The 27,990-nt window shown below is 50.4% G+C and overlaps 12 protein-coding genes across 12 annotated transcripts; 5 read left to right on the forward strand and 7 right to left on the reverse strand.

Moving 5' to 3' along the window:
- Nucleotides 1–1,502: 1,502 nt before the first annotated feature.
- Nucleotides 1,503–3,253, reverse strand: N7519_008307 (flavin-containing monooxygenase; the record flags this gene model as incomplete). Its single annotated transcript, XM_057295083.1, has 3 exons — nucleotides 1,503–1,762; nucleotides 1,815–2,982; nucleotides 3,059–3,253. 3 exons carry the CDS (start codon nucleotides 3,251–3,253, stop codon nucleotides 1,503–1,505), a joined length of 1,623 nt encoding a protein of 540 aa, XP_057142965.1.
- Nucleotides 3,254–3,929: 676 nt separating this feature from the next.
- On the forward strand, nucleotides 3,930–5,149 carry N7519_008308 (uncharacterized protein; the record flags this gene model as incomplete). Its single annotated transcript, XM_057295084.1, has 3 exons — nucleotides 3,930–4,253; nucleotides 4,305–4,585; nucleotides 4,654–5,149. The coding sequence occupies 3 exons, from the start codon at nucleotides 3,930–3,932 to the stop codon at nucleotides 5,147–5,149; spliced, it is 1,101 nt and encodes a 366-aa protein (XP_057142966.1).
- Nucleotides 5,150–5,417: 268 nt separating this feature from the next.
- N7519_008309 (uncharacterized protein) lies at nucleotides 5,418–6,221 on the reverse strand (the record flags this gene model as incomplete). Its single annotated transcript, XM_057295085.1, has 2 exons — nucleotides 5,418–6,062; nucleotides 6,120–6,221. 2 exons carry the CDS (start codon nucleotides 6,219–6,221, stop codon nucleotides 5,418–5,420), a joined length of 747 nt encoding a protein of 248 aa, XP_057142967.1.
- A 163-nt stretch (nucleotides 6,222–6,384) lies between these two features.
- On the reverse strand, nucleotides 6,385–10,194 carry N7519_008310 (uncharacterized protein; the record flags this gene model as incomplete). Its single annotated transcript, XM_057295086.1, has 20 exons — nucleotides 6,385–6,469; nucleotides 7,628–7,790; nucleotides 7,853–7,925; nucleotides 7,990–8,137; nucleotides 8,190–8,348; nucleotides 8,369–8,446; nucleotides 8,499–8,700; nucleotides 8,761–8,785; nucleotides 8,844–8,876; nucleotides 8,928–8,956; nucleotides 9,007–9,041; nucleotides 9,095–9,173; nucleotides 9,224–9,338; nucleotides 9,388–9,459; nucleotides 9,510–9,574; nucleotides 9,680–9,708; nucleotides 9,772–9,844; nucleotides 9,904–9,973; nucleotides 10,022–10,055; nucleotides 10,109–10,194. 20 exons carry the CDS (start codon nucleotides 10,192–10,194, stop codon nucleotides 6,385–6,387), a joined length of 1,653 nt encoding a protein of 550 aa, XP_057142968.1.
- Nucleotides 10,195–11,038: 844 nt separating this feature from the next.
- N7519_008311 (uncharacterized protein) lies at nucleotides 11,039–11,447 on the reverse strand (the record flags this gene model as incomplete). The annotated part of the gene is made up of 3 exons (XM_057295087.1): nucleotides 11,039–11,205; nucleotides 11,268–11,299; nucleotides 11,371–11,447. The coding sequence occupies 3 exons, from the start codon at nucleotides 11,445–11,447 to the stop codon at nucleotides 11,039–11,041; spliced, it is 276 nt and encodes a 91-aa protein (XP_057142969.1).
- A 467-nt stretch (nucleotides 11,448–11,914) lies between these two features.
- On the reverse strand, nucleotides 11,915–12,961 carry N7519_008312 (putative short-chain dehydrogenase/reductase family protein; the record flags this gene model as incomplete). The annotated part of the gene is given in 5 exon segments (XM_057295088.1): nucleotides 11,915–11,971; nucleotides 12,026–12,209; nucleotides 12,260–12,469; nucleotides 12,486–12,800; nucleotides 12,875–12,961. 5 exon segments carry the CDS (start codon nucleotides 12,937–12,939, stop codon nucleotides 11,915–11,917), a joined length of 831 nt encoding a protein of 276 aa, XP_057142970.1. The 5' UTR covers nucleotides 12,940–12,961.
- Nucleotides 12,962–13,392: 431 nt separating this feature from the next.
- N7519_008313 (glutamine synthetase family protein) lies at nucleotides 13,393–15,110 on the forward strand (the record flags this gene model as incomplete). Its single annotated transcript, XM_057295089.1, has 5 exons — nucleotides 13,393–13,825; nucleotides 13,889–14,145; nucleotides 14,199–14,251; nucleotides 14,327–15,016; nucleotides 15,080–15,110. 5 exons carry the CDS (start codon nucleotides 13,393–13,395, stop codon nucleotides 15,108–15,110), a joined length of 1,464 nt encoding a protein of 487 aa, XP_057142971.1.
- A 959-nt stretch (nucleotides 15,111–16,069) lies between these two features.
- Nucleotides 16,070–16,819, forward strand: N7519_008314 (uncharacterized protein; the record flags this gene model as incomplete). Its single annotated transcript, XM_057295090.1, has 1 exon — nucleotides 16,070–16,819. The coding sequence occupies one exon, from the start codon at nucleotides 16,070–16,072 to the stop codon at nucleotides 16,817–16,819; it is 750 nt and encodes a 249-aa protein (XP_057142972.1).
- A 26-nt stretch (nucleotides 16,820–16,845) lies between these two features.
- N7519_008315 (uncharacterized protein) lies at nucleotides 16,846–17,688 on the forward strand (the record flags this gene model as incomplete). The annotated part of the gene is made up of 1 exon (XM_057295091.1): nucleotides 16,846–17,688. The coding sequence occupies one exon, from the start codon at nucleotides 16,846–16,848 to the stop codon at nucleotides 17,686–17,688; it is 843 nt and encodes a 280-aa protein (XP_057142973.1).
- Nucleotides 17,689–18,525: 837 nt separating this feature from the next.
- N7519_008316 (putative IgE-binding protein) lies at nucleotides 18,526–19,198 on the reverse strand (the record flags this gene model as incomplete). Its single annotated transcript, XM_057295092.1, has 2 exons — nucleotides 18,526–18,897; nucleotides 18,956–19,198. The coding sequence occupies 2 exons, from the start codon at nucleotides 19,196–19,198 to the stop codon at nucleotides 18,526–18,528; spliced, it is 615 nt and encodes a 204-aa protein (XP_057142974.1).
- Nucleotides 19,199–20,612: 1,414 nt separating this feature from the next.
- N7519_008317 (beta-glucosidase) lies at nucleotides 20,613–23,940 on the forward strand (the record flags this gene model as incomplete). Its single annotated transcript, XM_057295093.1, has 4 exons — nucleotides 20,613–21,239; nucleotides 21,306–21,468; nucleotides 21,534–22,439; nucleotides 22,469–23,940. 4 exons carry the CDS (start codon nucleotides 20,613–20,615, stop codon nucleotides 23,938–23,940), a joined length of 3,168 nt encoding a protein of 1,055 aa, XP_057142975.1.
- A 306-nt stretch (nucleotides 23,941–24,246) lies between these two features.
- Nucleotides 24,247–27,900, reverse strand: N7519_008318 (putative mRNA-nucleus export ATPase (Elf1); the record flags this gene model as incomplete). Its single annotated transcript, XM_057295094.1, has 2 exons — nucleotides 24,247–24,432; nucleotides 24,490–27,900. Coding segments are annotated over 2 exons (3,462 nt in total), but the record flags the coding sequence as incomplete, so codon positions are not given.
- Between the last annotated feature and the right edge of the window lie 90 nt (nucleotides 27,901–27,990).

Here is a 27,990-nt window from a genome sequence, read left to right on the forward strand (position 1 = left end):
TGGCATAAGGGAAGCTGACTACTAGTGTTGGTAGGATACACAGTAAGAATAATCATGATAAATTAGATTTAGGTCTGGTTGGCTTTCCAAGGTTACTGCTTATGTTCCTTGCCGTATGTTGTACGTAGTCAAAAAAGAATAAAACAAAATAAAACAAAATAAAACAAAATAAGACTTAACATGATCAACACAGTCAAAGTGGCTCGCAGCTCGGGCATTGCCGAGCCAGATAAGTGGGTCGTCTATCAGCACACAAGATTTCCAAGGGCAGAGATGGGCTTTCGAGGCTTTCTCCCACGGGGAAACTAGCCAGTTACACAACGGGGACATGGACTTTCTCAGCCATTCATCTCCGCATTTTATCTTGGCTATCACGTGAAGTCGACTTTTCGCAGTCTATCCCGTGCCAAATATTCCCACAAGGTGAATGAGCGGATAATTATCGGGATTTCGTGTTTGTGCTTTCCCGGCCTTCCAGTGTCTCTGTCTCGACAGCGCGCTTGACCGTGGCATGTTATTCGATGTCGCAAATTGTGGCTCTACTAAATCCCCAAACCCTCCCTGTTACCGAACTCTGGAGCAGCCAAATACAGCAAATGCTACGTGCCCCGTGCTCGGCTTACGGAGTACAGAGGAACCGATGGGAAACTTACCATATGTTCTCGGTTGGAAGTTCTCGGTGGAAATGGTGGCATGAGTGACCCACATTAGCCATACAACGGGGACCGAAGTTGGGGAGTTGAGCACCTGAGGTTTCCCCCGACCGAAGAAAAGTAAACGAGAAAATGAAGCGAGCCGAGAAAATCATCTCCGATGCCGGTAAACAGTCTCCGTTAGAATGTGAATTTTTTTGTCCTTGAGGGGGAAATATCTATCGACGTACGGGGTTGGATTTCGTTGCTTCCAAGTAAGACATGCACTACTCCATATCCATTAGGCCTCGAGAATATGGACAACTCTCCGGATCTTCCGGCTTTAAGTTAGGGTTTCCTGGGGAACACTACCCCGGGACTTGTTCGAGCACTTGTTCGAGCACTGGATCTGGTCACCGGTGTAGATTTGGTTATATTATTACTTCAATATCCTCTTTCGGATTCTAATACATACCTAGGTACCTAGGTACGGAGTAGACCTCCACGTATAGCCTCGACTCTGATTGGAGTTCCGTTATTTTTTTTTCTCTTAAATCTGACACACTCGTTTTGACACATCTTTTAACTACCTAGGTACCAATTGGATTTTGATTGTCCTACGTTGTACTCCGTACAGGGGTCTCGAGTCCAGGACCCGAATGTTTGGTTGCACCTGCGTCAAGACTTGTCTCCTCCCTATAGCAGTACCTGGTAGATTTCATCTTAATTAAACACAAACCTTTTGAATCAAAACAGTATCTAAACATTATGTTCGAACATTCCAAAATCTACGTGTCATGCCGAGACTGAATGTCAAGTCCAGCCAAACCGCCCGTCCGTCGCCAACCCTCAATCTCCTTCACATAACTCTTAATCCCCTCTCCCCCAGATACTGAACTGTGCCGCCCGCAAGCCTTCAAGGCCGCTGAACTGCAGCCCCTCCCGATTGAAGTACCCCGGAGTGCAATTCAGAATACCCTCCAGTGCTCGCGCTCTCACCAAAACCTTGGAAGTCCATTCTCCTTCCGAGTGAGAGCTAGGCTCAATAGTCAAACCGGCAACGGTGACACCTGGGTTCCGCTTCGAGGTCAATTTGCCGGCTTCCGAAATGATGTGGGCGACATGGACGGCTGTCACGTCCTGTGACAGTCAGATCCCCGCGATCGGCACTGCCTCCAAGACTGTAACCGGTCCCAAAAATGATGGCATCTAAATCATATTCCTGGCCCTCGGTTAAGATCCCCCGGTCTGTCACAGTCCGGATCCCTTTTCCATTAGTGTCTACCAGAGAAACATTTGACCAGTTGAATGTCGTGAGAAAGTTGTCACTGAAGCATGGCCGTTTGCACCACCCGGGATACCACGGCTTCAAAACTCGAGCAGTCGCTTCGTCGGTCACAGTGGTTTCCACGCGACGGCGGATGGCCTCTTGGCGATGCAAGTCCAATTGATACATCCGCGTCAGATGGTCCGGGTCAAGGCCAGAGGGACTGCCGACCAGTACACTGAAAGACTGCATCTTGGTCCAACCATCATCGACAAGGTCTACATCTGGGAGAGGATTCTCACTTGAGCAGAAGGAGTTGAAATTTTCCATGCGCTCTCGTTGCCACCCAGAGCCTCCTTGGACCATTTTCGCCCACCAGGTGCGATCCGTGGGGTGATTGCGACGCCAGTCTACAGCAGACGGCGTGCGTTGAAACACAATCACTTTCTTTGCCCACTGGGCAAGGTGTGGAATTGCCTGGATGGCAGATGCACCCGTTCCGACAAATCCAACTGTCTTGTCTTGTAGTCTATGCATGGTTGGGTTGTTGGGACTTCCTCCAGTGTACTCATAGTCCCAGCGCGAGGTGTGGAAAACCTTCCCCTTGTAGGTCTCGAGGCCGCCCAATTTTGGTATTTTCGGGGAGTTCAGCAACCCGGTAGCCAAGATGACAAAATCAGATTGTATTGCAGTGGGTGACTGGCTATGTGGTGTGACATGGACTGTCCATTGACGATCCTGGTCGTTCCAAGCCAACTTATTGACCACGGTTTGGAATAAAGCCCGTCCAGTGAGATTCCATTGACCGGCGATGCGATTCGCGTGTTCTCTCAATTCCGGCCCGTTGACATACTTCTGCAACGGCATATACTTAGTTTCCTCCAACAAGGGCATGTAAGTGTAACTTTTAACATCACAGGCCAAGCCGGGGTATTTGTTCCACCACCACGTTCCTCCGAAGCCACCTGCTGTATCCACGAAGAGGATCTCAGTCGCGCGAAGAAATCCCGACTGGAGTAGTCGCACAGCGAACAGCAATCCCCCAATCCCAGCACCCACAATGAGGACTCGGACCTTCTTCTGCTGGAGCAGGCTGTTGTCGATCGCGACATTTTCGTTCGAATGGAAAATGCCCGTGGGTTCATCGGTGAAAGCTCACATATTGGGCTGGCCCGTCAGGCCGCAGGCGTTTCTTACGTTCCACGTCATACTGATCTTGTATCTTCTGCAGATCGTGTTCGCCCGTCTTAGCTATAATGACTATATTGGTGGCAGGTTGGTCGAGAGCAGGAGCTTCTGCAGCAGTGGAGTTCTCCAGCATCATGACAAAATGGCGGAGAAAGACTCCCTGCATGCATATGAGCAAGGCGGATAAGAGTTTATAAATGCCATCGTTAGTTGTTTGGCAGCTGTTCAATGAGATGTAAGGTGTTTAGCAACCAAACGGTTTGTGTTCTATCTGCTATTTCCTAGTCACAAACTGAAAACAAACCGAGAGTAAACGGCAAAACGGAGCAAACGGAGAGAAAGAGATGGTGTTATCCAGAGAGCATGAAGTACATGTGAGCGGTATATTCCGAAAGCAAGGGACCAAAACCCGACACTAAGAGGCCAAACTAAACCCCGTGCAGATTAGAATGGGACCCACCAGCTTCGGATGCACCGTGATAGGTACGGAGTTAGGTAGAGGGAGAGGTTGTGATAGGCTGCAGGGAGGGCCAACGGGATCCATTTGGGCTTGGCTTGTCTATTTCCAATCTCGGCATTTCCCACTTAGACCACAGGGGGGAAGATTAGACGAGAAGACGAAACTGACCCCCAAAATAGGTAAATGAGGGGATTCCGAGGTTGTTTATGGCAAGATCCTTTTGGCCTGATTGGACCTGTTCGAGCCCCATGCCAGACCAGCGAGAACCTGTGGCTCTAGCCTTATCACGTCCTAGTGTAGATTGACAATATAAGTAGTGCTTCTTCCAGGCACACTATGTCGTGGGGAAAAAGTGTTTATCGCGTCAAAAGTACCTGCTAGCATGAGTCTCTCATCCCGTGCGCTTTTAGCTTTAGCAGCCCTTTCTTCTCTATCGCTCGCTAAGGAAGTCGGTTATTTCGACTCATCCTCATGCGCCGATCCCAAGGGCTTCGCAACGTGCTACGAGAATGCAGACACCACATACGCGAACTGCGTAAACAACAATTGCGCTGGGGGAAGTGAATCCTGCTACAACTCATGCGGTGGAAGCACATCCTGCATGAACGAGCAGTGTCCTGGTCTGGGAATCGACTGCATCAACGCTTGTGAATGCGAAAGGTCCGCTCTTCAGATTGATTGTGCAGGCCAGAGTTGCTGGAACCAGGTAAGAGTCCTTTCGCAATTCATATAGCTTTTACCTGAACATCCATCTTAGGTCTACTCTTGCGAGTATCAAGCTACAACCCTGGACTACCTCAGCTTCTGTCTCAACCCAGACCGAGATGGATTACCGTACTGGCCGACACCGGATGATGCCCCTGATTCCTGTTCCTGCAACACCGGTCAAATCGAACAAAAATTGTACCTGATTACCAATCAGATGGATACGTGCTCGAATAACCAGACAAATATCGGTCAAGTGATGACCGATGTTGACGCGATAAATGAGTACGCCCAGGCATGTATCTGCTGTTCATTCAGTGCTATTATCTCCGCGTATGATCAAACTCCAGAATTCAAAGTACCCTTTCTTTTACCCTTCTGTTGCTAATGATATTATCCAGTATCTGGGGCACCTGCCCTGACACTCAACCCTCCCTATTAGCTGCAGATGAATGGTTTGCTGGCCTTCTCAATCCCGGCCACTGGGAAGACTGCGGACCTTACCTCGAGAACTATGATTGCGCTGGCGATCTAGGCTTTGGTCGTGCCGACGCTGGTGGGATTACCAAATTCTACTCTCCCGGCAACCTGCCGACCAATGGCACGAAATCCTTGTATAATTTGGATGGCGTCGTCTCTACCCCGGTCAGTGGTGATGTTTTCACATGGACCTTTGCATCATCGTTGGTGCACACTGTCACTGTATCTTCGGCAGACGCTACTGCCACCGGCGCAAAGGCTAGTGGAGGGAGCGATGCTACTGCAACTGGTACTGCAACGAGTACTGCGACTGGTACGGCAGAGAGTGATGCAAAGCCTGGGGTGGGGTCTTCTTTGAGAGTTCCCTCCTGGACGATCGCTGGCATTGTTGGTATCTTGATTCTATCGACTATCTGAGGATCAAAGATATTGTATACGCATGAAGATATCTAGATCCCATCCACTGGGATCAATTGATCACTTCTCGGTGCTTTCTAATAAGCCACTAATCGTAGATTGCTGTAATCTATCATATACAGTACAGGAGCCCTGAAGGTATGCTTCATATGGCGCGTTAAAACAACCCAATCTTTCTTGGCTCTCGTAGTCCTTGTCCTTCCATCCTCAAGACCCATTTCTCTCTGCACTAAATACCTCTGCAGATACCAGGCAATTGACGATCCACTTACTGGATAGCAATGTCGGAACAGGAAAGATAGATCTGACCAGTCTGGAAAGAGTTCCACTTCCAGGAGAGCAAAGTGTGGTTCGAGACGTAGTCCGGGAGCTTGATCTTTTTCGAAACAGTGTAACCGCCGGCGATCGTTGTTTTGCAGGAGCCAAGCTCAGCACTGTCGACGCCTTGGCACTTGGTATCATCAAAGCCATTGCAAGTGAACCAGTCATTGCGGTGGCAAGCTTCGCCCTCACCACAGTCGGCACTGTAGTCGCAGGCCTGCCCGTCGACACCAGTGCATTCAAGAAGACCTTTGTTGAAGCAGTCCTCGGCCGCTTGCTTCTCCTCGTCGGTTGGCAGGTAATCCGGGTCTAGGAATTTGTCCACAAGAGCTTGATCTTGGCAGATACGGTAGGTGAACATGCCACCGTGATCACCGTTGTGGTCAACGCACCACACGACGTCAATGACATCGCCAGCTTTGTAAGACTTAACAACCTCTTTGCCCCAGTCGCTGCCCGGTTGGTTGTAGTCGACGCTCACACGGGCATTGTATCCGCAGGGTCCGCTGCGGCCAACCGGGGCTACGTCAAGATCGGGCCAAGAGGAAACGGGCTCGAGGATGGTGCACTCAGGACATGTGTCAATTCCAGCCTATGTAATGTCAGCCAAAGGGATGTCCTTGATACTCAGTTCATCCAAGAGTCTAACCTGGAATCCGAGCTTGGTTCGACTGTCCGGGGTAACAAGGTAGCCATGTCCAGCAACAATGGTAGACAATGAGCCTAATAGTACAACTGCGGCAGACTTCATAATGTTGGGGAAGCAGTAGTTTGTTCGAAGCAAAGGGATGGTTGAATTGAATACAGGAAAAACTAGATGTTGAGGATGGTCCCTTTTATATTCTCATGTCTCGCTGCTTTGCGCTTCACTCATTCCCGAGTTAGTTGTTGCCGTCTAAGATTATGCTACGTTTTTACAGGGTGCGGACAAGAAGTCCAATCAGGAAGAATTGTTTATTAGATCGAGCATTCTGTGATGAGTCTGGCTCGACTAGGCCCCTGTAAATATGATCAGCATCGACGTTGCCAAGTGCAGGACGAATGCCGGGGTTGCAGAATACATGATCAAAGTGATTGGACTATATTGCTATGGGCCAAGCCTCCCAACGCCATTGGGGAAACCCCGGGCTTGGCAGTCATTTGGCTGAAGGATGCGACGCCCGATATATTTCCGCTAATTAACAGACTCCAGGCCCAGGAGATTAGATCGATGTGCAGGACAAGTGCAGCATGCATAATTTACACAACTATACGGATTACAGAGAAGTTTCATACGTATACCGACGGGATAGTTAGTTTTTCCTTCAAATTTTGCTTCACCGCAGCTCTACACTGGAATCGACATCTTGTTTCCATACCGTATTCTTCATTTACCTGAAACACTTGAGCCTTGCCGTGGCAATGGTGGCTGCGGGGTATTTCAGCCTTTTCAACACCATGGCGCTCGGACAGAAAGATCGACAGAGACATCTCGGTTTTACAGGGGTTTCCCGACTATTGCCCGGCAACTCATTGCTGTGTGCACCTTAGTAGTTTCGAGTCAGACCCCTGATCACACGCTGCAAATTCGTCCCCAAGAAGTCTCGTTCAAAATGCTTGCCTGTCACGGTCATCATCTACATCGGCACTAACGGGCATCTCTCAGCCGACGGACTCGGCGATCACACCTTTTTTTTGCATGAAAATACCGGAATGTCTAGTGACAAGGGTATACATCAATGTGTGGCTGGGTTAGGGTTCCGGCTATAGGAGTAGGGCTGTGCTGCGGCATCTTTCGTTCCATAGTACCAGGAACCAGATACGATAAAGTGCAAGATCTATGATATCGAAATACCGAATCGAAGGAATTTTATATGATATGGATAATGCGGAACACTGCAAACCACGGGGATTTTGGATCATGCTTGGGCAACAGAGATTACCGTATAGTCAGACCAGCGTTCTACAGCCCTAGTCGATTCTGGGCTGTTGCCGCTCAATGCAGTACTTGGCTCCCTGCTTTCCGATGAAACATGTATATACTATACTAGCCATACAGTATCCACTGCAATGGCTGACATCCTATCCCACAGGCGATAAACTGATAGGGATAATGTAGGGTCCTTGTTATACCACTACCGGGCCTATCTAGCCCTCTAGCCCCGACCAGCAACTTACTTTTCATGCATATTGGGCGGCTCGGTCTCCTCTCTGGTAGGCACGGTATCCAATGCGTCGAGAGTGATATCGACACGAGGACCGGTGAAATTCTTCCTTCCATCCACAAACCACTGGAAAACGGAGATGGTGATGATAACAGCAAATGCTGCGATACAGTAATCTATATAGGTAGGTTAGTGAACATACTGTCATAGATAGCCCCACAGGTAATCTCACTCATACTGCTCCCCGTAACCGTGCTTGACGGAGGGAAGACAAACAGGACGGTAGTCAAGGCGATATATGATAAAGCAACCTAGTCATGATCAGAGATGTTAGATGTTCCACTTTATTCAAATTCCCTCATGACCGCAACATACAGAATCAACAAACCATCCAAGTGCATTGGGCAATTTCCATTTTCTTTCGGGGAGCGATCTGCGCCCCTGAAGACAGTTGATGGCAATGGGTATTCCATAGGACAGGTCAAGAGCCACGACTGAGGCTGAGATAATTGCGTTGAAAGCACTGGAACATGTTAGTTACCATTTGCACGGCCGCCTCCGGATGGAAAATTTACCTTGTAGAGCCTAGGAAGATACACCCGAATGCGATTACTACAACAACACTAAGAATAAGGGCGTTGAGGGGCAATTTGAGGGTTGGGTGGACTTTCGCAAAAAAACCGAGAGGCAGGAAGACCCCCATCTCTGTGAAGAATGAGTATACGCGTTGTATGCTGGAAAGAAGATCAAGTACCTTGCGAATGCAAATATCATTCGGCTACTAGTGGTCATGACGCTAATTATAGCAAAGACCAAGCATACCAGAGGTAACCTAGAAAATAGCGTCAGAGTGGAAGCACAATGGGGGAACTTTCAGCACATACATCAAGAGGCATATAGCTCCCGCGTTGCTCTTGGTCGCATCGATCAGGATCTGTAGAAGAGGACCAGCTGCGGAAGTTGCGACCTTTTCCATGTTTCCTGCGACGAATAGGAGGACTATCAAAAAGATAGAACCGGTGAACACCCCGATGCCTACACAGCTAACCATGATTTTTGGGCCTTCGATCTCAGCGTTGGGTACCTCTGAAAACGCGATGCGTCAGTCCCTCTCCTTATCTTATTAGACATAGGGCAGTCCTTTACCTTCGATCATGTGTGCCACCGCATCCTAAATAAAGTTAGTTGGCTTGATTTGTTTTCGTGTCGCAGTAGTCATGGTAACTTACAAAGGCAGTCACACCAAGTCCTCCTTGAAGCAACTGGAATGTCTGTTAGTATCATTGTAGTCTTGGTGAGTATAGTACACGTACACCCAGAAGCCATGCGATTCCATCAGGCCCTAGGCTGAATTAGCAAAATCATCATAATGGAGTTATCAGGCAGCCGTACATCCTGTCGTATTGACAAAGTCGCAGAAGACAAAGCTGTGGATGTCAGTAGTCTGCTATAAACTTGTTACTGTCAGAGTAGTTCATACTAAGCTGAGTTGTAATTGGGAGAAGCGCATGCGAGACACGTAATTGACACAATCACAAAACCTCCAATCGACCACATGACTGCATATCGTTAGAGATAAAGCGAGCCAAACTGGGAGAACGTGACTTACAAGCACCACGGTAAATGACTGGCAAGATAGAGTTCATGAAAGCATTGATGACGAAGGAGCCAACGGTCAGTCCAATGTAGATAAGAAATTGATGCCAGCGTTGCGGCACATAGCTCTGCATATAATGTTAGTATTTGAGTAGGAGTATGGATGTGATCTCTCACTTCGTGAAGGACGGAAATGATGCCAACAATAAGCTGACTAGAAAGAAGGGAGTTCGTGGCTACGAGTGCAACCTGACCAATGTGTTAGTTTAAGCATCACATTGAATTATTGCTCTTCCTACCCAACCTGCCACATTGATCCAGCCTGTAACCCATGATAGGATTGGCACTGTGCTCGGCCACGCGACTTTCGATTCGTTAGTATGAACAGGGACAAGGTGTTAGAGAGCAACATACTGGCTGGCATCGAGTTAGCATTAGTCCGGATGACATAGTATTTATAGATACATACCTGCAACCCAGTGATACTGTCCACCCGCTCTGTGAAAAAAGAAAGAAAGAAAATTAGTCTGGTGTACTGAAAGGAGACAAGTCAGAGCTTACGTCGGATATGCCGATAGAAATTCAGCCAGCGAACATGCGATGCAAAGATTGCAGAATCCTGCAGTGAGCAGTCCTAGAATTTGATATCAGCAATGCAATGTCTCAGAAACCAAGTGTTTCTAAATAACATACCCCAAATCACACTTGTACTTCCACCAGATGTAAGACTGATCGACAAACTGGCCGAAAGAGCAGTCCACGACTAGCCTTGTTAACAAAATACCCCGGTCGCGACCCATGCCTGACATACATTAAGAACCGCAAAGGCCAAGCCAAGCATTGACCTAGAGATCTCCGTCAGCCCCAAGCTTTGTATATGCTAGCGTATCCCTCTCACCATGTCGAATGACTGCGTTGGAGTTCAGGCCGATGGCCCATGGCCGCCAGCCGGGCATCATCGCCTTGAAGTGGAGCGTCTTTCATAGTGGATCACGATTCAAAGATGGATAATATTTACGGAGTCAAAGAGCTGGGGAGAGAATCACTCTAAGTATCTCTCCCATTCAAACGTATCAGGAAGGCATTGCCAGACGAGTTCTCTTTGCGGTTAAGCTCCGATAGGGGTCTATTCCATATGCGGGGAAATGTGCAGCTGCGAGGTATCTTACCTCAGAGGCTTGAGACGCTTATCACGAGTGTTTATACACTAAGGTGCTAGTCGGCAGGCCGCATGGACTTGCCCAACACCGTATAGTGTTGCTAACACCAATTAAAAATCGGGAAAAGGAGGACTTCCAAATTATCACATTAGTAGGGGGAGCTTGGTAAAACACAATGTAGCACGGTGTAGAACGCGATCTCTATATGTCAAAGTCAATATAATATGTCTTTCATTTGGTCTCTCCACTGTGGATTATCCACGCTAAATGACCCGAACACATGTCTATGATAATGAAGTACTACCTAGGGGGGGTTATATATACATCTACCCCTTACTTCCCAGTCTTTTCTATATCCAAAGAACGAGTTCAGCCTTGGGGCCCTGCCCCCTGGTCGCGCTGGAATATTCAACATACATTCTGAAACAATATTTGATTGTAAAATTGCTTCAAATTCCAAATTGAAACTCATGAATGTATGCGATCAAGCTGATACAGCATTAACTCCAAATATGCCTATTCCCAGGGCATGCGATGCCTTGGAATCCACCAAGTCCCAAATCCCAAACCCTCCAAACTCCTTCAAACGCAAATCGCAAGCCGAGCAAAAGAAGAAATACTATCCTTTACTTCAAGACTACCAGCATCTTGAAGTATGGATCCGATGTTCATTGAACATTGTAGGTGTCAAGTGCATGCTGGACATCATGCAGACTATTCTTGTCGCCGTACGCGTCCATCAACTGTTGGTTTCGCGCTAGGCGTTCCTGTTCCTCCAGCAGAGAGCGTTCCCGCCGCGACTTGGCCTCAACGTAGTAATTGTATGCACCGAACCCTGCACGTGCCCAAGTCAGTATTATCCCTACAACATACGAAGAATATGCAGATTAAGCATACCCAGACCAACTGTAGCCATCAGGGGAATCAGTCTAAAATGGACAGGGTCAGCAAATCACGGTACTAAAATAGGGAAAAAAAAGGGGGGGGCGGCACAACTTACAGCCGTCCAGTCCGGGGTTTGAGACTGGTTGGGTTTCCGTATCGTTTGCTCGTACCCGGGAGAGCAAATTGAGACATCACGATATATATATTTTTAAAATGTAGAATGTTCCTGGAGAGTATTGCTTGGGATATTCAGGAGTATTGAAGTGAAGCAAAGAAGCAAAAATGAAGTAGGTAAATACAACGGAACAAGCGGAATGCGGGGAATCGTGACGTGAAGGTCCGAGGATCGCCTCCGAGGTTCGCAACAGGTCTTATACCTCCTGTGCTGATCAGGCCACATTGGGCTTCATCATACAATCCCTGCAGTGGTATAATAATCCCCCCTAACTCATCTAGACTTCCTACAATTTCAACGTATGTTACATTGAAATCATGTCATAATTAAATCATGTCGCGTGTCATCCATCCGCATTCGGAAAAGATCAAACCCGCTTGAGTCTTCATATTTTCGTCTATAATTATATTAACTTCAAAATTGCACCGATTCCCACAAGTATCATATGAGACCTGAGACCTGAGACCTTAATCATGCAAGCGCCTTAATTGCCATTGTTCTGAGGCGCAGGGGTTGCCGGACCCTCCGGGGTCACATAAGCCTGAGGTAATTCGTTAGCGCAATCTGGGGAAATTACCCTACACGTCACGCTTACCTTGGTCATTCCACCGTCGACAACGAAGTCCGTTCCATTCACGAAGCTGCTCTCGTCGCTGGCCAGGAAAACCACAGCGTGAGCCTGCTCAATGGGTTCACCAAATCGGCCAGTCGGGAAGTGCACCTCCCGACGGAACCGCTTGGCCTGATCATCACCCAGCCAGTCTTGCAGAAGAGGGGTGCTATACCAGCGTGAGCTAATGTTCAGCAAAATCCAGCCAGAGAAACTTACTTCAAGGGGGCGGGGCACAGAGCGTTGAAACGGAATCCCTCACGGGCATGAACGATAGCCAACTCCCGGGTCATCGCCAGGACCGCACCCTTGCTCGCCGTGTACGCGAGCTGGGGAGTGGCTGCGCCAACCAAGGCAACGACACTAGCTGTGTTGATGATACTGCCACGGGCCTTCTTGTGACGACGCAGGCTGAGGACGGCGTGCTTGCTGCCGAACCAGACACCCTTGACGTTGATGTTGTGTGTGAGGTCCCAGATCTTCTCGGGGGGTATCGATGGCATCTGCGTCGTTGGCGTGCATAATTCCGGCATTGTTGAAGATCACATCGGTGCCTCCCCAGCTATCCTGGGACTCAACCATTGCTTGCACATCCGACTCCTTGGACACATCGCATCGGATCGACTCGACTCGAGGGGCAGTGGGAACTACTTCCTTCACTTTGGCCAATGCCTTTTCGAGGGCGGGCTCCGAGACATCGGCCATCAGGACATTGGCACCCTCACGGGCGAAGAGGATACTGGTTTCGAGACCGATGCCACTATCCAAGTCCGGAATCGGTTAGGCTTTTTCGTGACGGTATTTTATCTTTTGGGAAGGAAACAATAGACATACCCGCCTGCACCAGTGATGATGGCATTCTTGCCTTGGAGACGTCCTTGGGGAGTAGTGGCAGCCATTATGACCTTATCTTGGAGCTCTGTATAAATGGACCTATGTTAGCAATGACTCAATGCCAAGGTAGTGTGATAGATCCATGGAAAACGCTAGAGAGGAGATCACTCACATGAATTGAGAATAATCGAATCAATATGAAAGTTGTCAATATCACCGAGGGTGTTGCACCCGGGGGTATACGCGGGGCAGCGTGGATCCCGTTAGGTAAGCGGTGACGATGCTGGCCCGAAGCGGTAAGGCGTCACCGATATCTCGCTGATAAGCTTCCAAGCTGGCCAGGTGTGCTGGCCACTTGCTCGGAATCCCTGAACTTGAGTTACTCGATTTACCCGATTTTTCTGACTTGAAACGTGACTTTGATCGTTCGGCTCCCTCTTTTCTCTTACCCTTACCCTCCTTCTCTTCAATAATTTGGACCCCTATACTCATAATTCACCCTTTGGCCCCGATCTATCATGTCGAACCCCGCGGACCCCGAGGTCACAGCCGAGAATGTCGCCGAGGTCCTCCGGAATGACACAAAAGTAAAGGTGGCTGGAGTGGATGTGGATGGCATTTTGCGCGGCAAACTCATGAAGAAAGACAAGTTCTTATCCATTATCACCGAGGGCTTCGGGTTCTGCTCTGTCATCTTCGGCTGGGACCAACACGATGCGACGTATTATAAGGAGCTGGCTATCAGCAACAAGGAGAACGGATATCGCGACCTTGTCGCAGTCCCAGATTTGCGCAGTTTCCGTCGCATCCCTTGGGAGAACAATGTGCCCTTTTTCCTCATCAGCTTCTTGGATCCAGACACACGGGAGCCGGTTTGCGCCTGCCCACGAGGATTGATAAAGACTGCAGCTGCCAAATCCGAGGCGGCGGGGTATCGGGCGATGGCAGGAGGTATGTCTGATCGCGGACCAGGGTGTGTGCGATTCAACAGCTGATTAGACTGATTTTAACCAGCGGAGTATGAATTCTACCAATTCCGCACGCCGGGAAACCACGTTACCCCCGAACAAGGTGCATCTGCAACGGCCGCCTTCCTCCAGTCGAATCCAGTCGATGCATTGCCGCCGGTGACAGAAGGCATGTTTGGTTATTCTCTCACTCGGCCCATCCACAACCAAGATTACTACTATGGCATCTTCGAGGCCTGCGAGCAGTTCCGATGCGATATTGAAGGGTGGCATACTGAAAGTGGACCAGGAGTCTATGAAGCTGTTAGTGACATGAGAGAGTGAACGGTTCGCATTGGGACTAAACATCGTGATAGGCATTACAATTTGGCGAAGCAAAGGACATGGCTGATAAGGCGGGATTGTTCAAGTAGGATTGTTCCTTTGCCAGCAGTTCGGGTTCCCCTTTCATCATGGGCTATTGCTAACCAGGGTGCTCGAATAGATACGTCGTCAAAGCATTTGGAATTAAGCATGGCATTACCCCATGCTTCATGGCCAAACCCCGACAAGGCCTGCCAGGGAACAGCGGACACATGCATATCTCGCTCGTCACGGCCGACGGAAAGAATGCCTTCATTCGCGATACCCCTGATCCATCCCCCCTCTACCCCGATATCGCCCATTTATCCGACCTGGGCCGACACTTCCTGGCTGGTCTTCTCGTCGGCCTACCAGATATCATGCCGATCTTGGCCCCGACGATCAATTCCTACAAACGCCTGGTGGAGAACTTCTGGGCACCGGTCACGGTCTCTTGGGGACTGGAGCACCGGGCCGCGTCAATCCGTCTGATCACCCCACCGACAGCCAGTCCGAAGGCGACCCGGTTCGAGGTGCGCGTGCCAGGCGCGGACACCAACGCGCATCTTGTCCTCGCGGCGATCCTGGCATTGGGGTGGCGCGGAGTTGAGAAGAAGCTCGAGATCCCCGTGCCGCCTCTTGCCCGCGGCGAGGATATGGGCGGTGCTAGTGACCAGGGTGTGCGTTTGGCAAAGTCCTTGAAGGAGGCGATCGTTACATTTACGCGGCCAGAGAGTGTCGCACGGGAGGTCTTTGGCGATTTATTCGTCGAGCACTTTGCCGGAACTCGGGAACACGAGGTGCGCTTGTGGGAAGAGGCGGTAACTGATTGGTATGTGATTCATCTACTCCGTACTGCGATGTCCATTTGTATGCTGACTTGACATGTTCACAGGGAGATGAAGCGGTACATCGAGACCGTGTAAATGCACATTTCATTGTCGTATTGATTTTCCGATTTACAGAGACGCATGATTCGGCAGACATCGGGGGAAGAATTGTACATAGTCGCATTGGCTTAGAGATGGGTTCGTAAGGGTGCGTAAAGGCAACAGTAGCAAGGTTACTGTCTTTAGATATATACCAAATTACCTTCAACATTGAATCGGAGGCTGTCGATTTACCAGAGTTAGGACGTATGTACTAGATTAAGAGTCACACATTTTTTGCTGAGCAACGTCACATGCGGTCACATGCCGACGAACACAGGGTGACGCAGAAAACCGCCGGGACAATTCGGCTTCGGATATGACTCTTTTCGAACCCTGCAAGACATGGATGATCAGAGACAGCCGCGGTTGATTGGAGTTTCCGGGATATGCGGAGAGTATTCTACAGCCACTTTCGGGTGAAGCAGGGGCTGAGGGTAGGGATGAGAGTTGTTCAAAGTTTTTGTATATTAGATTCGAGAATTGGTCATTATCATCCTGAAAGCTATATAACTCTCATGTTTTCCCAAAGATGTTGACCGAAGTGAATAAGTGAATAGCCCGATAAGACTCGGTGTACGGCGAATGCCGTTTCTGATAGTGATGGCGGTGTTTTGTAGAAACAAATAAGCTTAAAAAGAACGGGGAACAGGGAATGTCGGCAGAGAGGAAGAGTTTCCCGTGGGAAACTTGGCAGGTTAAGCAGTTCAGTAGGGGGGAAATGAAAGAAGAGACACGGCCAAATGGGGTTTCGGCTTATCGCTGAGCGGGTCCAGAACCAACCGCGGCAACTCTGGTGGCTCTGACGTATTTGATACCCTCGGGCAGATGGCTATATAGAAAGAATATTAGTATCTCTATTTCTTCCTCTTCTCAATTTGAACTGTGATTCTGTACATGGAATACTAGTATATCATCTATTGCATATCTCTACCTATTCCATCCACACATACATCATGTCTCACGTCGACACCCAGCTCAAGGATGTCGCTATCCTGGGCTCCATCAATAATGATGCTCGCAAGATCCTGACCAAGGAGGCATGTGCCTTTTTGGCTCTGTTGCACCGCACCTTCAACCCCACCCGCAAAGCTCTTCTCCAACGCCGCATCGATCGCCAAGCTGAGATTGACAAGGGAAATCTTCTCGACTTCCTTCCCCAGACTAAGCACATCCGTGAGAACGACGCCTGGAAGGGTGCTCCTCCCGCTCCAGGTCTTGTGGACCGCCGTGTTGAGATTACTGGCCCCACCGACCGGAAGATGGTGGTGAACGCGCTGAACTCTGATGTCTGGACTTACATGGCTGATTTCGAGGATTCGAGTGCCCCGACTTGGGACAACATGGTGAACGGTCAGGTCAATCTGTACGATGCTATCCGCCGACAGGTCGACTTCAAGCAGGGCGAGAAGGAGTACAAGCTCCGGACTGACCGCGCTCTGCCCACTCTGATTGCCCGTGCTCGTGGCTGGCACCTGGAGGAGAAGCACTTCACCGTGAACGGCGAAGCCATCTCTGGTGGTCTCTTCGATTTCGGTCTGTACTTCTTCCACAACGCCAAGGAGCTGGTCGCCCGCGGCGCCGGTCCTTACTTCTACCTCCCCAAGATGGAGTCTCACTTGGAGGCTCGTCTCTGGAACGACGTCTTCAACCTCTCCCAGGACTACATTGGTATGCCCGCGGAACCATCCGTGGAACTGTCCTGATTGAGACCATTACTGCCGCATTCGAGATGGACGAGATCATCTACGAGCTGCGCGATCACAGCTCCGGCCTCAACTGCGGCCGCTGGGATTACATCTTCTCCTTCATCAAGAAGTTCCGCAACCACCCCAACTTCGTCCTTCCCGATCGCTCCGACGTCACCATGACCGTGCCTTTCATGGACTCCTACGTGAAGCTCCTTATTAAGACCTGCCACCGTCGTGGCGTTCACGCCATGGGTGGCATGGCCGCACAGATCCCCATCAAGAACGACCCCGCCGCCAACGACAAGGCCATGGAGAGTGTTCGCGCTGACAAGCTGCGCGAAGTGCGCGCCGGCCACGACGGCACCTGGGTTGCACACCCTGCACTTGCCGCGATTGCCTCTGATGTCTTCAACACCCACATGCCCACCCCTAACCAGCTGTTCGTCCGCCGTGAGGATGTCAACATCACCGCCAACGACCTCCTCAACACCAACGTCCCTGGCAAGATCACCGAGGAAGGTATCCGCAAGAACCTGAACATCGGCCTTAGCTACATGGAAGGCTGGCTCCGCGGCGTCGGCTGCGTGCCCATTAACTTCCTCATGGAGGACGCCGCCACTGCCGAAGTTTCCCGCAGCCAGCTGTGGCAGTGGACCCGTCACAACGTCAGCACAGCCGAGGGCAAGCGCATGGATAAGGCCTTTGCGCTGCGTCTGCTGCAGGAGCAGGCTGATAGTCTGGCGGCTAAGGGTGGCAAGGGCAATAAGTACCAGCTTGCTGCTCGGTACTTTGCCGGCCAGGTTACTGGTGAAGACTACGCGGATTTCTTGACCAGCTTGCTGTATAACGAGATCTCCTCTGCTGGTAGTGCTGCTAAGCTTTGAGTGAAGCTGTGATTTTATGATGATGAATACCCTTTGTTTCTTTTTCCTGGTCTGACTCGAATATGACCTGATCCACCATCTGCAGTTAGCATAGTTGTATAAAATCCATTTTATTTCGATTACCTTTTTACCAGTGTAGCATTTAGATGAGTTATCTCTACAAGTAGCAAATAGCATATTGATTCGCAATTCTTTGATGGTGCAATATGCAATGGGCCGTTTATTGATCCTATGTTTCCTCCAACAAGCGGATATCAGAACATGTTTTTGTTCTATCCTGTCTGTCGGCTTAGGGTTATATTCCGGAAGTCTCATAAACTTGGCACTCCGGGCCTGTCTTTCCCTTTATTGTTTACCTTTCGCCTCTCTAACTAGTCGATATAGATGTGAGCGCCTAACACCGCTGACCCGGTTATAAATCATTACACCAGTGTATTAGATCGTGCGCAGGATAATGCGCTCTCTACAATCCGTTGAACTGTGCACCGTACAATGTATGATCAAGGAAGCGCAGGCCGGCTATGCTCTATTCAATTAACTTAGCATCTCGATCATAGGGCTTGTTCATTTTCGTTCTAAGATTATCATGTAGGTCTTGATAGAGTGAAATTGAAGATATCGTGGTGTCTCTTAAGAAAAGTCGATTTCGGCCGACTGTCTTGCTCGAGACAACCTATATCAGTAAAATTAAGGATAGACGTGGTAGTTTGGAGAAATGGCCAAAAGAATACAGGGTCAACGATACAAGTATCCAACTGCATCATCCATGTGTTCCCCAAGATTACAACTAATAATCATATTGTACAATCCAAATGCCAAGTTACAGGCTCAAACACTTTAGATGTACTCCCAAGTAACCGGGCTGGTAGTGTTGACAGCAACAGCCAGAGCCTCGAAGCCAAGGCAGTCATCAACCTTACCAGAGGGAACAGTAGCGTTCTTCAGAGCAGCATAGACCTGCCACTTAGGGGCGGCAGCAGCGCCCCGACGGGAACGGCGGTAGCCAGAGGTGCCGTTGGTAGTCGGGCAAGCCATGAAGCCAGACGCACCCTGGCCCTTGAAGGTCCAGTGGCCGAAAGAGTTGCCGGGAGTGTAGACGAAGGGACCGTCGGAGGAGCCAGCGGGCTCGTAGGCAGAGTGAGGAGAGGTGAAGCGCAGAGCACCCTTGTTATCGACGTAGATAGCTTGGCCACCGGGGACCACAACGTCCTGCACAATAGAGTTAGCAAATGGGAACGTCGAAAAGATACATATATGTGTTTCTAACCAAGAAGTGACTGTTGGCAATCACGGTCTGGTTGGTCTCGGGAACTCCGGGAACGGGAGAATGGGTGTGGGCGTTACCACCGAGCCAGAAGTAGGTACCAGCGGCATTGAGAGGCAGCAGGTGGACGGGGGAAGCCGAGCGAGCAGAGATAACGCTGAAGGCAGCGTCGGAGCTATTGGCCTGCTTGGAGCCGGGGATGGCAGCCACAAGAGGGGCGAGAGCGAGAAGGGCGGAGAACTTCATTTTCAGGGAGAAGGGAAGTAATTGATATTGAATATGAGAGATTTATCTATAGAGAAAGAGATTCGGGGGGATCTAGCAGGGCCATATATAAAACGGGCTCAGAAAGGGACGCGCTTGGGAAACTCCATAAGCGGATCCATCAGAGACATTTTGTGATCGACATTATTAAAGTCCGGTGGAGCTGAAGAAGAATCAAGAAAGAGGAGGAATGTATTATCTACACATCAACCCGTTCAACCCGTTCGGGGGAGAGGGAGAGACGGGAGTATAGGCAGCCGTGAGACCCAAAATGGGAAGAAAGCCGAGTTAGGTAGGAATGACAACAAACCACTCGCATACAACGCAATAGAATGTCTCTGTTCACTGCCCACTTGGACCATTGAGGGTGTCGCATTTAGAAACATGGCAGGATCCAACTCGGTTGCAGAATCTCCACTGAAGATCGGACTAAATGGACCACGCATTGTACTCGTTTCGGTTGTTTATGCCATTATATTGTATACCTCTTCACTGTGTCAATTGACACAAAAAGCAGATAAAAATAGTAAATGGGACCCCAGTTGATGCAAGACACACATATGGTAGGATTCTGAAGATCCTAATAGAAGAGCCCAAAGAAGCCGTTTCAGAGAAGTCATGAAAGTTGAACAATGATTAAAGATCGACAGGACTTATCGGAATCCCGACAGGTATTGCCCCAAAGGAATACCAAGAAGAAACCGTCAACCTCTTAGCTGCGCCATCTGGGGATCCACGATATCCACATTGTCTCAGGGCACATCCTTGACATCATTGGCTTTTGCCGTCGATCGACATGATATCAGTGATCTATTGGGAATTACTCCGTATATATATTGCAATTCTAATTTGGAAGTTCTCGAATGCCTCGGCTTGATTAAGATGATACAGATTATATAGTCGTAACGGTTGACTTGAAAATTTAATTATTCTTATACATCGATGTACATGCGATATTGTAGTATGATGTTGAGGACTTCTATGTATAGTTGGATATAATTAGTCAGAATTAACTAGGCATCATCCTTCGGGACATACTAGCACTGCCACCGTCTTGCGATATATATTTGTCTCACCCTTAAAATGTGGAATGGATGACATGGAATGATAGCCCTATCAAGGTAGCCAACTCCGTGAAGTACAGAGTAAATTGTTTATGTTGCATTGAAAGGATTATAACAACATAGCATGATAACACAAACATCCTTGTACACATCCCACCATGTTCTTAACCTGGTGACAATAAGGGGGCATTTGATATGATGTCGGTGATATGATGTCAGGTGACCCACCTTTTTCTTCGTGGACACGCTCGAGATAGGACAACAACCAATCTACCAAAATTGTGCTTGATCATTTTCAGAGAGTCTGCAAAATCATGGGCATTGAAGACTGAATGGCTTCCCCACGTGCCAAGGCCGGTGCCTCGCGCTTGGTCAAATCCTCCAACCCTCCCACGCGTCGCGGTTACACGTCACTACAGAATCCAACAGCCGAACACTCAACGTCAGAGAGCAGTTGGGGACAAAATGATGACCCGGACACCCCTTCAAGTGGAGATGAATCCTCAGAGCAGACCAATATAAAACTTCTGCCTTTGAAAGGAGGTAGAGCTGGAGATTCACGACCCTCGAGCTCCAAAACAAATGACCCGAAACCTACTCCCGTCGATGTCCCCGACGATGAGCGTGACGTCTCAAAGCACATAAAAGAGCTTCTCGCAGCCGATCACTCGGCACTATCGGATTCATTCGCTACAGATTTGGAGGAAGGGCATTCGGGCAGAGACTCTCTGGCTCTCAGTGATAGATACAGTGACGACTATGGCATGCCGTCTGACAAGGGCTTTCTGTTGAAAGACAAAAAGAGTGAAGATAGAGAGAAAGGCTTCGAATGGAGGTCATTGTTCCGTCTGCATTCGTGGTGGAACGTTGTCGGCATTTTGACAATTGCCTTACTGCTAGTATGGTTTTCGATCAGGGGACTACCCTGGTCTTCTGCCGGAGCTGCCGTTGGTGAATTTGTAGGTCTTTCTTCCTTTCCGCTCGACTACTGGGATATATATAGAAACGTTCCCTAATAACCACAGCAAGCGGTCCCGTGGTACCCTACTCCCCTCGGCGGAACGAGCGAACTATGGAAGGAAAGTTATGCCAAAGCCCAAGGGATGGTCAGAGAAATGACCCTTGCCGAAAAAGTGAACGTCACAACTGGGACAGGTTGGCAAATGGGACTCTGTGTTGGAAATACTGGTAGGCTTTTGCTATCTTCTCAGTACAACGACTATGCAAACACTGATGCGAACTGCGTTGTCTAGGACCTGCCGAACTCGTGAAATTCCCTTCTCTTTGCCTACAAGACGGCCCACTTGGACTCAGGTTTGCGCAAAACATTACAGGCTTCCCCGCAGGGATCACGACAGGCGCGACATGGAACCGTGAGCTTATGCAAATGCGCGGGTTTGCTCTAGGAAAGGAAGCGCGGCTGAAAGGCGTGAACATCATCCTTGGTCCATCCATGGGACCGCTCGGCATGATGCCTGCCGGTGGTCGTAATTGGGAGGCGTTTGGTTCGGATCCAGTTTTGCAAGGCGTGGCTGCGGCAGAGACTATTCGTGGTATCCAGCGGAACGGAGTCATGGCCACGGCGAAACACTTTATTGGAAATGAACAAGAACACTTCCGTCAGTCATTTGAATGGGGTACTCCAACTGCACTCTCATCAAATATTGATGATCGCGCATTGCACGAGGTCTTTGCCTGGCCCTTTGCTGAGAGTGTACGCGCCGACGTGGCTAGTGTCATGTGCTCCTACCAAATGGTCAACAACAGCTATGCTTGCGAGAATAGTAAACTCATCAACGGCATTCTGAAAGATGAGCTCGGCTTCCAGGGTTTTGTGCAGTCGGACTGGCTGGCTCAGCGTTCAGGCGTGCACAGCGCTATTGGAGGCCTGGATATGAGCATGCCCGGTGATGGCCTTCATTGGGCCGATGGTGTCCCCCTTTGGGGAAGTGAACTGACACGCGCAGCATTGAACACGTCTGTTCCCATGGAGCGCCTGAATGATATGGTCACTCGAATCGTGGCCGCCTGGTACCATTTCCGACAGGACTCATGGGAACCTCCGGCACCTGAGGGCGACGGCGGGCCGAATTTTTCGTCTTGGACGAAGGATCGAGTTGGGCATTTGCACCAAGGCTCGCCGGATAATGATGCAATGGGTGTGGTCAACAAATTTGTCGACGCACAGGAACAGGCGAGCACGCTCATTCTATTGTTGCTCGCCATATCGCTGCAGAAGGCACCGTGCTTCTAAAGAACGTCAATAATACCCTTCCACTCTCGCGCGTACAGTCCGCGCCCAATGGAAAATACCGGGTCGGTGTATACGGCGAAGACGCTGGTCCCGGCCAAGGACCGAACGCTTGTGTTGACCGAGGATGTAATCAAGGGACCTTAGCCTCTGGTTGGGGTAGTGGTGCTGTAGACTTCCCATACTTGATCAGTCCATGGGAAGCACTGCAGTATGCGTGGTCGAAAGACTCTGTCGATGTTAATGCTTACTTGACAAACAATGTTGCACCACAGGACCTCGAAGAGCAGGATCTCTGTTTAGTCTTTGTCAACGCGGATGGGGGTGAAGGATTTATCCGCAGTGGCGGCATTGATGCAGACCGTAATGACCTCTTCCTACAGAAGAACGGTACTCAGTTGGTAGAGGGGGTAGCCAAGCGCTGCGGCGGTGGCCAAGGCAAAACCGTCGTCATAGTACACGCCATTGGCCCCGTTGTGATGGAGTCTTGGATTGACCTTCCTGGTATCCACGCTGTATTGTATGCCAATCTACCCGGGCAAGAAAGCGGGAATGCATTGATGGACGTTCTATTTGGAGATGTCGACGCCAGTGGACGACTTCCATACACCATCGGACGACGTCTAGAAGACTACGGCCCAGGGGCACAAGTACTGTATGAACACCCAGACCCATCCATTCCACAGGTCGACCTCGACCAGGGCCTGTATGTCGATTATAGGTATTTCGACAAGTTCAACATCACTCCCCGGTTCGAGTTTGGCTTCGGTCTGTCATACACAACCTTCGACTACTCTGCGTTGAGCATTGAGAAACTACAGGAGAAGTCCCAATGGCCTTCCAAACGACCCATGAGCGAAGTTGAACCTCCCGCATACGACAACGAACATAACAGCCCCACCGACAGTTTATTCCCTCCGGGTTTCCGGGCACTACGCAAATATATCTACCCCTACCTCGCTACCCTGGAAGGAACCGAACCCGGTCCATACCCATACCCAGAAGGGTACAACAAACACCAGAACCCATCCGCCGCAGGCGGCGGGCCGGGTGGGAATCCATCCCTCTACGAGCCCATGCTCGAACTGACCATCGAAGTGACAAACACCGGGACGCGCACCGGACAAGATGTGGTCCAGGTGTATGTTTCCTTCCCGGAAGATGTCGCCGAGCACCGCGGACTAGGTTGGTCCCGCGAGTCCATCGAGTTCCCTGAACGTGTCCTACGGAATTTTTCAAAAGTCCTCCTGCAACCAGGTGAGACCAGAAATGTCAAGATGACATTGACTAGGAAGGACCTCAGTTATTGGAGTGTTCGCGCGCAGAACTGGGTGCTGCCCACAGAAGGTAAATTCCGTATCTGGGCTGGGCGTAGTTCTAGGGATTTGCCACTCGTGGTCGAGTTTTGATGCTTTACAGGACTTGGCTTAGGTTATGGAATTGGAGGACTATAGATACCATCATTGATTCAGGATTCGGGGTTTCCCAAATGGTCTAGTTGATTAGAAAGAGTCACGAACTTGCTGAAGTGAATTGGCCATGGTATCTGTTTATTCTACTGAGCAGGGCCATGCAGGGCTTGTGAAGTGAAACAAATGAAACAACGTATAAACTTTTGCTTTGACATGGTAGATGCACTGAGGTATCTGTACCGAAACATGTACAATACTGGCGAAAACGGCACATAATAAAATCTAGGCCGGGAAAATAAGAGGACAGAACGCCGAAACACCGTCTATGAGATCCAATGCAGACCAAAACATTATCATGGTGCTCATGATGCGAGGATATAATCGGAATCATTCTCCCAGCGATTACGAATCATAATGTTGAAGCACGTGGAAGCACGTCTATTCGTCGTCGGAATCCGCGGGCTTGGGGGTACCCTTGGGGGAGTTCAACTAAAAGAGGGATTAGCATACTGTAAAAAGTAAGAGACATGGACAAGAGAAACTTACCCATTCGATGTAGCGCAGACGACGGCGGGTCTCACGCTCCTTCTGCTGAGCACGGGTCATCTTCTTCTTCTTCTTAGCACGGAACTTGAGGTCGCCGCCTTCATCGCCAGAGTTCACGGCGGATGGGGCGGCACTGGTAACGGCTGAGCCAGTAGCAGGGGTTCCAGCGCCGGAAGGCGAGTTGGTAGCGCTGTCCTCGAAGCGGTCGAGGCTGACGGCGTTGTTGGTACGGCTGACAACACGGCCGTCGGCGATGTGCAGTTGCTCAGGGCAGAGAGCGCCCACGAACTCTTCGTTGTGAGAAATCATAACAACACCACCCTTGAAGTCACGGATGGCAACAGCCAGACCACCAAGCGAGTCACGATCCAAGAAGTTAGTCGGCTCGTCCAGGACCAGCAGATGGGGGTTGTTCCACATGGCACCAGCGAGCACGACCTTGACCTTCTGACCACCGGAAAGACCAGAGATCTCGTTGTGGTTGGCGATCTCGGGGTCCATACCAATGTCTTCGAAGTGCTTGCTGATGGTCTTGGGGTCAAGAACGCGGAAGCCCAGACCTTCACGGGAAGCCTCGTGATCGTCGAACTCCTGAACCAACTTGAAGAAACCAAGCTCGAGCAGGGTCTCACGCGAGATCATAGTGTTGTGCTTAGGAAGAAGGCCAACCCACTTGACCTCATACTGGAAGGTCTTCTTGTACTTCTGACGACCAATTAAGGTCTCGATGCGGCGGGCACCACGACCGTCACCCAGGTCAACTGGCTTCTCTAGCTGCGCCTTGTCCTCGTCGGTCAGAATACGGGTCTGCTTCAGGAACACTTCACGATCATCACCGTTGGCGTAACGCCACTGGAGGTACTGGCTGGGGGTCTTCTCCAAATGCATCTCCACGTGCTCAAGAGCGTGCTGCTTGATGTAACCGATACGCAAGTTCGGGTGCTTCTCCACCTTACCGCCCTGAGGAATGGTCTCACCAGTCAGAATCTTGATGAAAGTAGACTTGCCGGCACCATTTCCACCAATGATAGCGACACGAGAGGAGAGAGTAAGCGACAGCGAGGCATCGTGCAGCGAGGGGCGGGGAGCGCCCGGGTAGGTGTAGGAGACGTTGCTCATGCGCAGAATGGCACGAGTCATGGACTTGATACCAGACAAGATGCCGGGGGGAGGGAACTTGAACTGCACATTGGATGCGGACAGAGTGTAGTAACTCTTGCCCTCGGGCTTCTGCTTGACGAACTCGGCAAGGTTACCCTTGTAGCAGACAAGCTTCTTGCCCTCGTAGTGGTAGATATCCGTGCAGACTTCATCGAGGAAGCCAGAGTCGTGACTAACAATCAAGCTAGTGATCTCAGTGTGCGACTTAAGGTACTCCTGCAGCCACTTGACGTTTGCCACATCCAGGTGGTTAGTAGGTTCGTCCAGAAGGAGCACATCAGCCTTCTGGAGCATAGCACGGGCCAAAGCTAGCTTCATCTTCCAACCACCGGACAGCGAGCCCACGGGCTGGGACTGGCGACCCTCGGGACCATCGGTGAAGCCGAACTCGAGGAGAACCTCGCGAATGTGGTCCATGCCCTGAGAAACAATCTTGGGGTCCTTGGAAACATATTCAAGGATGGTCAGATTGGCATCTTCACCTTGGTTGTGCTCCACGAAGCAAGTGCGCACCACATCCTGAGGCGGGAAGCCTTCCAGCTTCTCATTGGCGATACTGCGCATCAGGGTGGACTTGCCGGCACCGTTGCGACCACAGAGACCGTATCGGTGGCCCTTGAGGAGACGCAGGTTGGTGTGGGACAGAAGAAGCATACCTCCGTAAGCAAGGGAGAAGTCGGCATTGACAATCTCAACCTCATTCGGGTCCTCCGGGATGGGCTTGCCGAACTTAATCTCATCCTCTGCAATGTAGTGGGCCTGAACAGCAGTGGCAACGGCCTCCGTGTTGCCATCCGCAAGCAGACCGCGGAGGTATGGGTCAATGCGGTCCGTGATACGGTCGTGCATGCGACAGTTGACATCCTCGCGGACCATTCCGGCAATGAAGTTCTTGGCCAAACCCTGCAGCTTGGAATCACCAAAGCCACCCAGACCACCGTGCTCCTGGATCTTTGCATCCAGCACGGCTAGGACCTCCTCGGGAGTGATCTTAGAGACGGAACCGGAGGCAAGATGACTGTCTCCCATGGCAGTCTCGATAACGTCGAGAGCACGTGTGGCGAGCTCACGAACCTCGGGCAGGGAGGCAGTCTCCTTGACCGACTTCACACCAGGCTGCAGATTGGGGAGGAAAGTACGAGCCTCGGCGGGATCGTGGACTAGCTTGGTCAAGTTCTCCACAACGACCACAGTCTGGCGAAGGGTTTCCTGGGGAGTAGCCGGGGTATTGAGGGATCGGGCGAGCAGAGGGGTGAGCATGGCCAACACGGGGGATGTGACGATGGCGACGAAGGTAGTCTGGGACAAAGCGTGAATCGCTTTCTGGAGAGTCTGGGCGGAGGGGTTCTCCATAGTCTTGATCAAAAGGGGAATGCGTGGGGCAACATCGTCGTTGGACAGAAGGGTGGTGAGGGCAGTCATGGTCTTGCAAGACTGCTTGGATACTTCGCTCTTTAGGTCGTGCATGCCGGACTCAACGATGGGAATGAGCTCCTTCAGTGTCTTTCCCATCGCCTCGCGCAGCAAGTCCTTCTGGCGCTCCTCTTCCTTAGTACCCTTGCCCAACTGCGCCTTGACTGCCATCTTCTCGATAAGTGAGTAGGCACCGACAAAGCCTTGCCACTTGCCGGATCCCTTGGCCAGATAGCGTTCGAGAGCGGGGATCAGACCATTCACCATAGCCTCGGGGCTGAGACATCCGAAGAGGGCGTCGATGGCGTACTGGGCAGCATCACGCACGACGGCACCCTTGTCAGACAGGGCATCCAGAACAACGTCCAAGATGCCTCCGTCGTGCAAGAGGAAAACAGCTTCACTAAGAGGGAACTCTCGAGGGAAACGCTCGAACAAAGCACCAACAATCAGCATGGCACTCTCGCGCTTGGCGCCATTCTTCTTGTCGGAGGCAGCCTTGCGGACATCGGCGAGAATATTGTAGTTCAGCAGGCCTGCACAGCCAGCGCCCTGAATGAGCAAGTTGGTCAAAGCATATGCGCCGTCAAGGGACTTCTGGGACGAGTCGGATGTGTAGATAGTGTCGAGGAGGGAGGAAATCTCCTCGGAGGTGGGGGGGCACTCCGGAGGGGCCCTTTGCGACGATGGTCGGCATGGCGGGAGTCTCAGAGGGGGGGACAGTGTGTGGCATTTTCCAGAGAAGCGGAGAATCGAAGATCGAGAGTCGATATCAAAGAGAGATATCGGGAAGAAAACGACAGAGAAACGAAGCCCTTGAAGAGAGGGGCAATTCGACCTAACGGAAGATAAAGAAACTGTCCACAGCGCAACTCGCGCACACAAACAGATGAGTAGGATCGGGTTGAATCGTAGAATATGTGCAGC

The sequence above is a fragment of the Penicillium mononematosum genome (genome assembly GCF_028829835.1).
Source record: "Penicillium mononematosum strain IBT 11891 chromosome Unknown utg000005l:1.0-9366267.0:1.0-9372171.0, whole genome shotgun sequence".
In the NCBI taxonomy this organism is placed as follows: domain Eukaryota; kingdom Fungi; phylum Ascomycota; class Eurotiomycetes; order Eurotiales; family Aspergillaceae; genus Penicillium; species Penicillium mononematosum.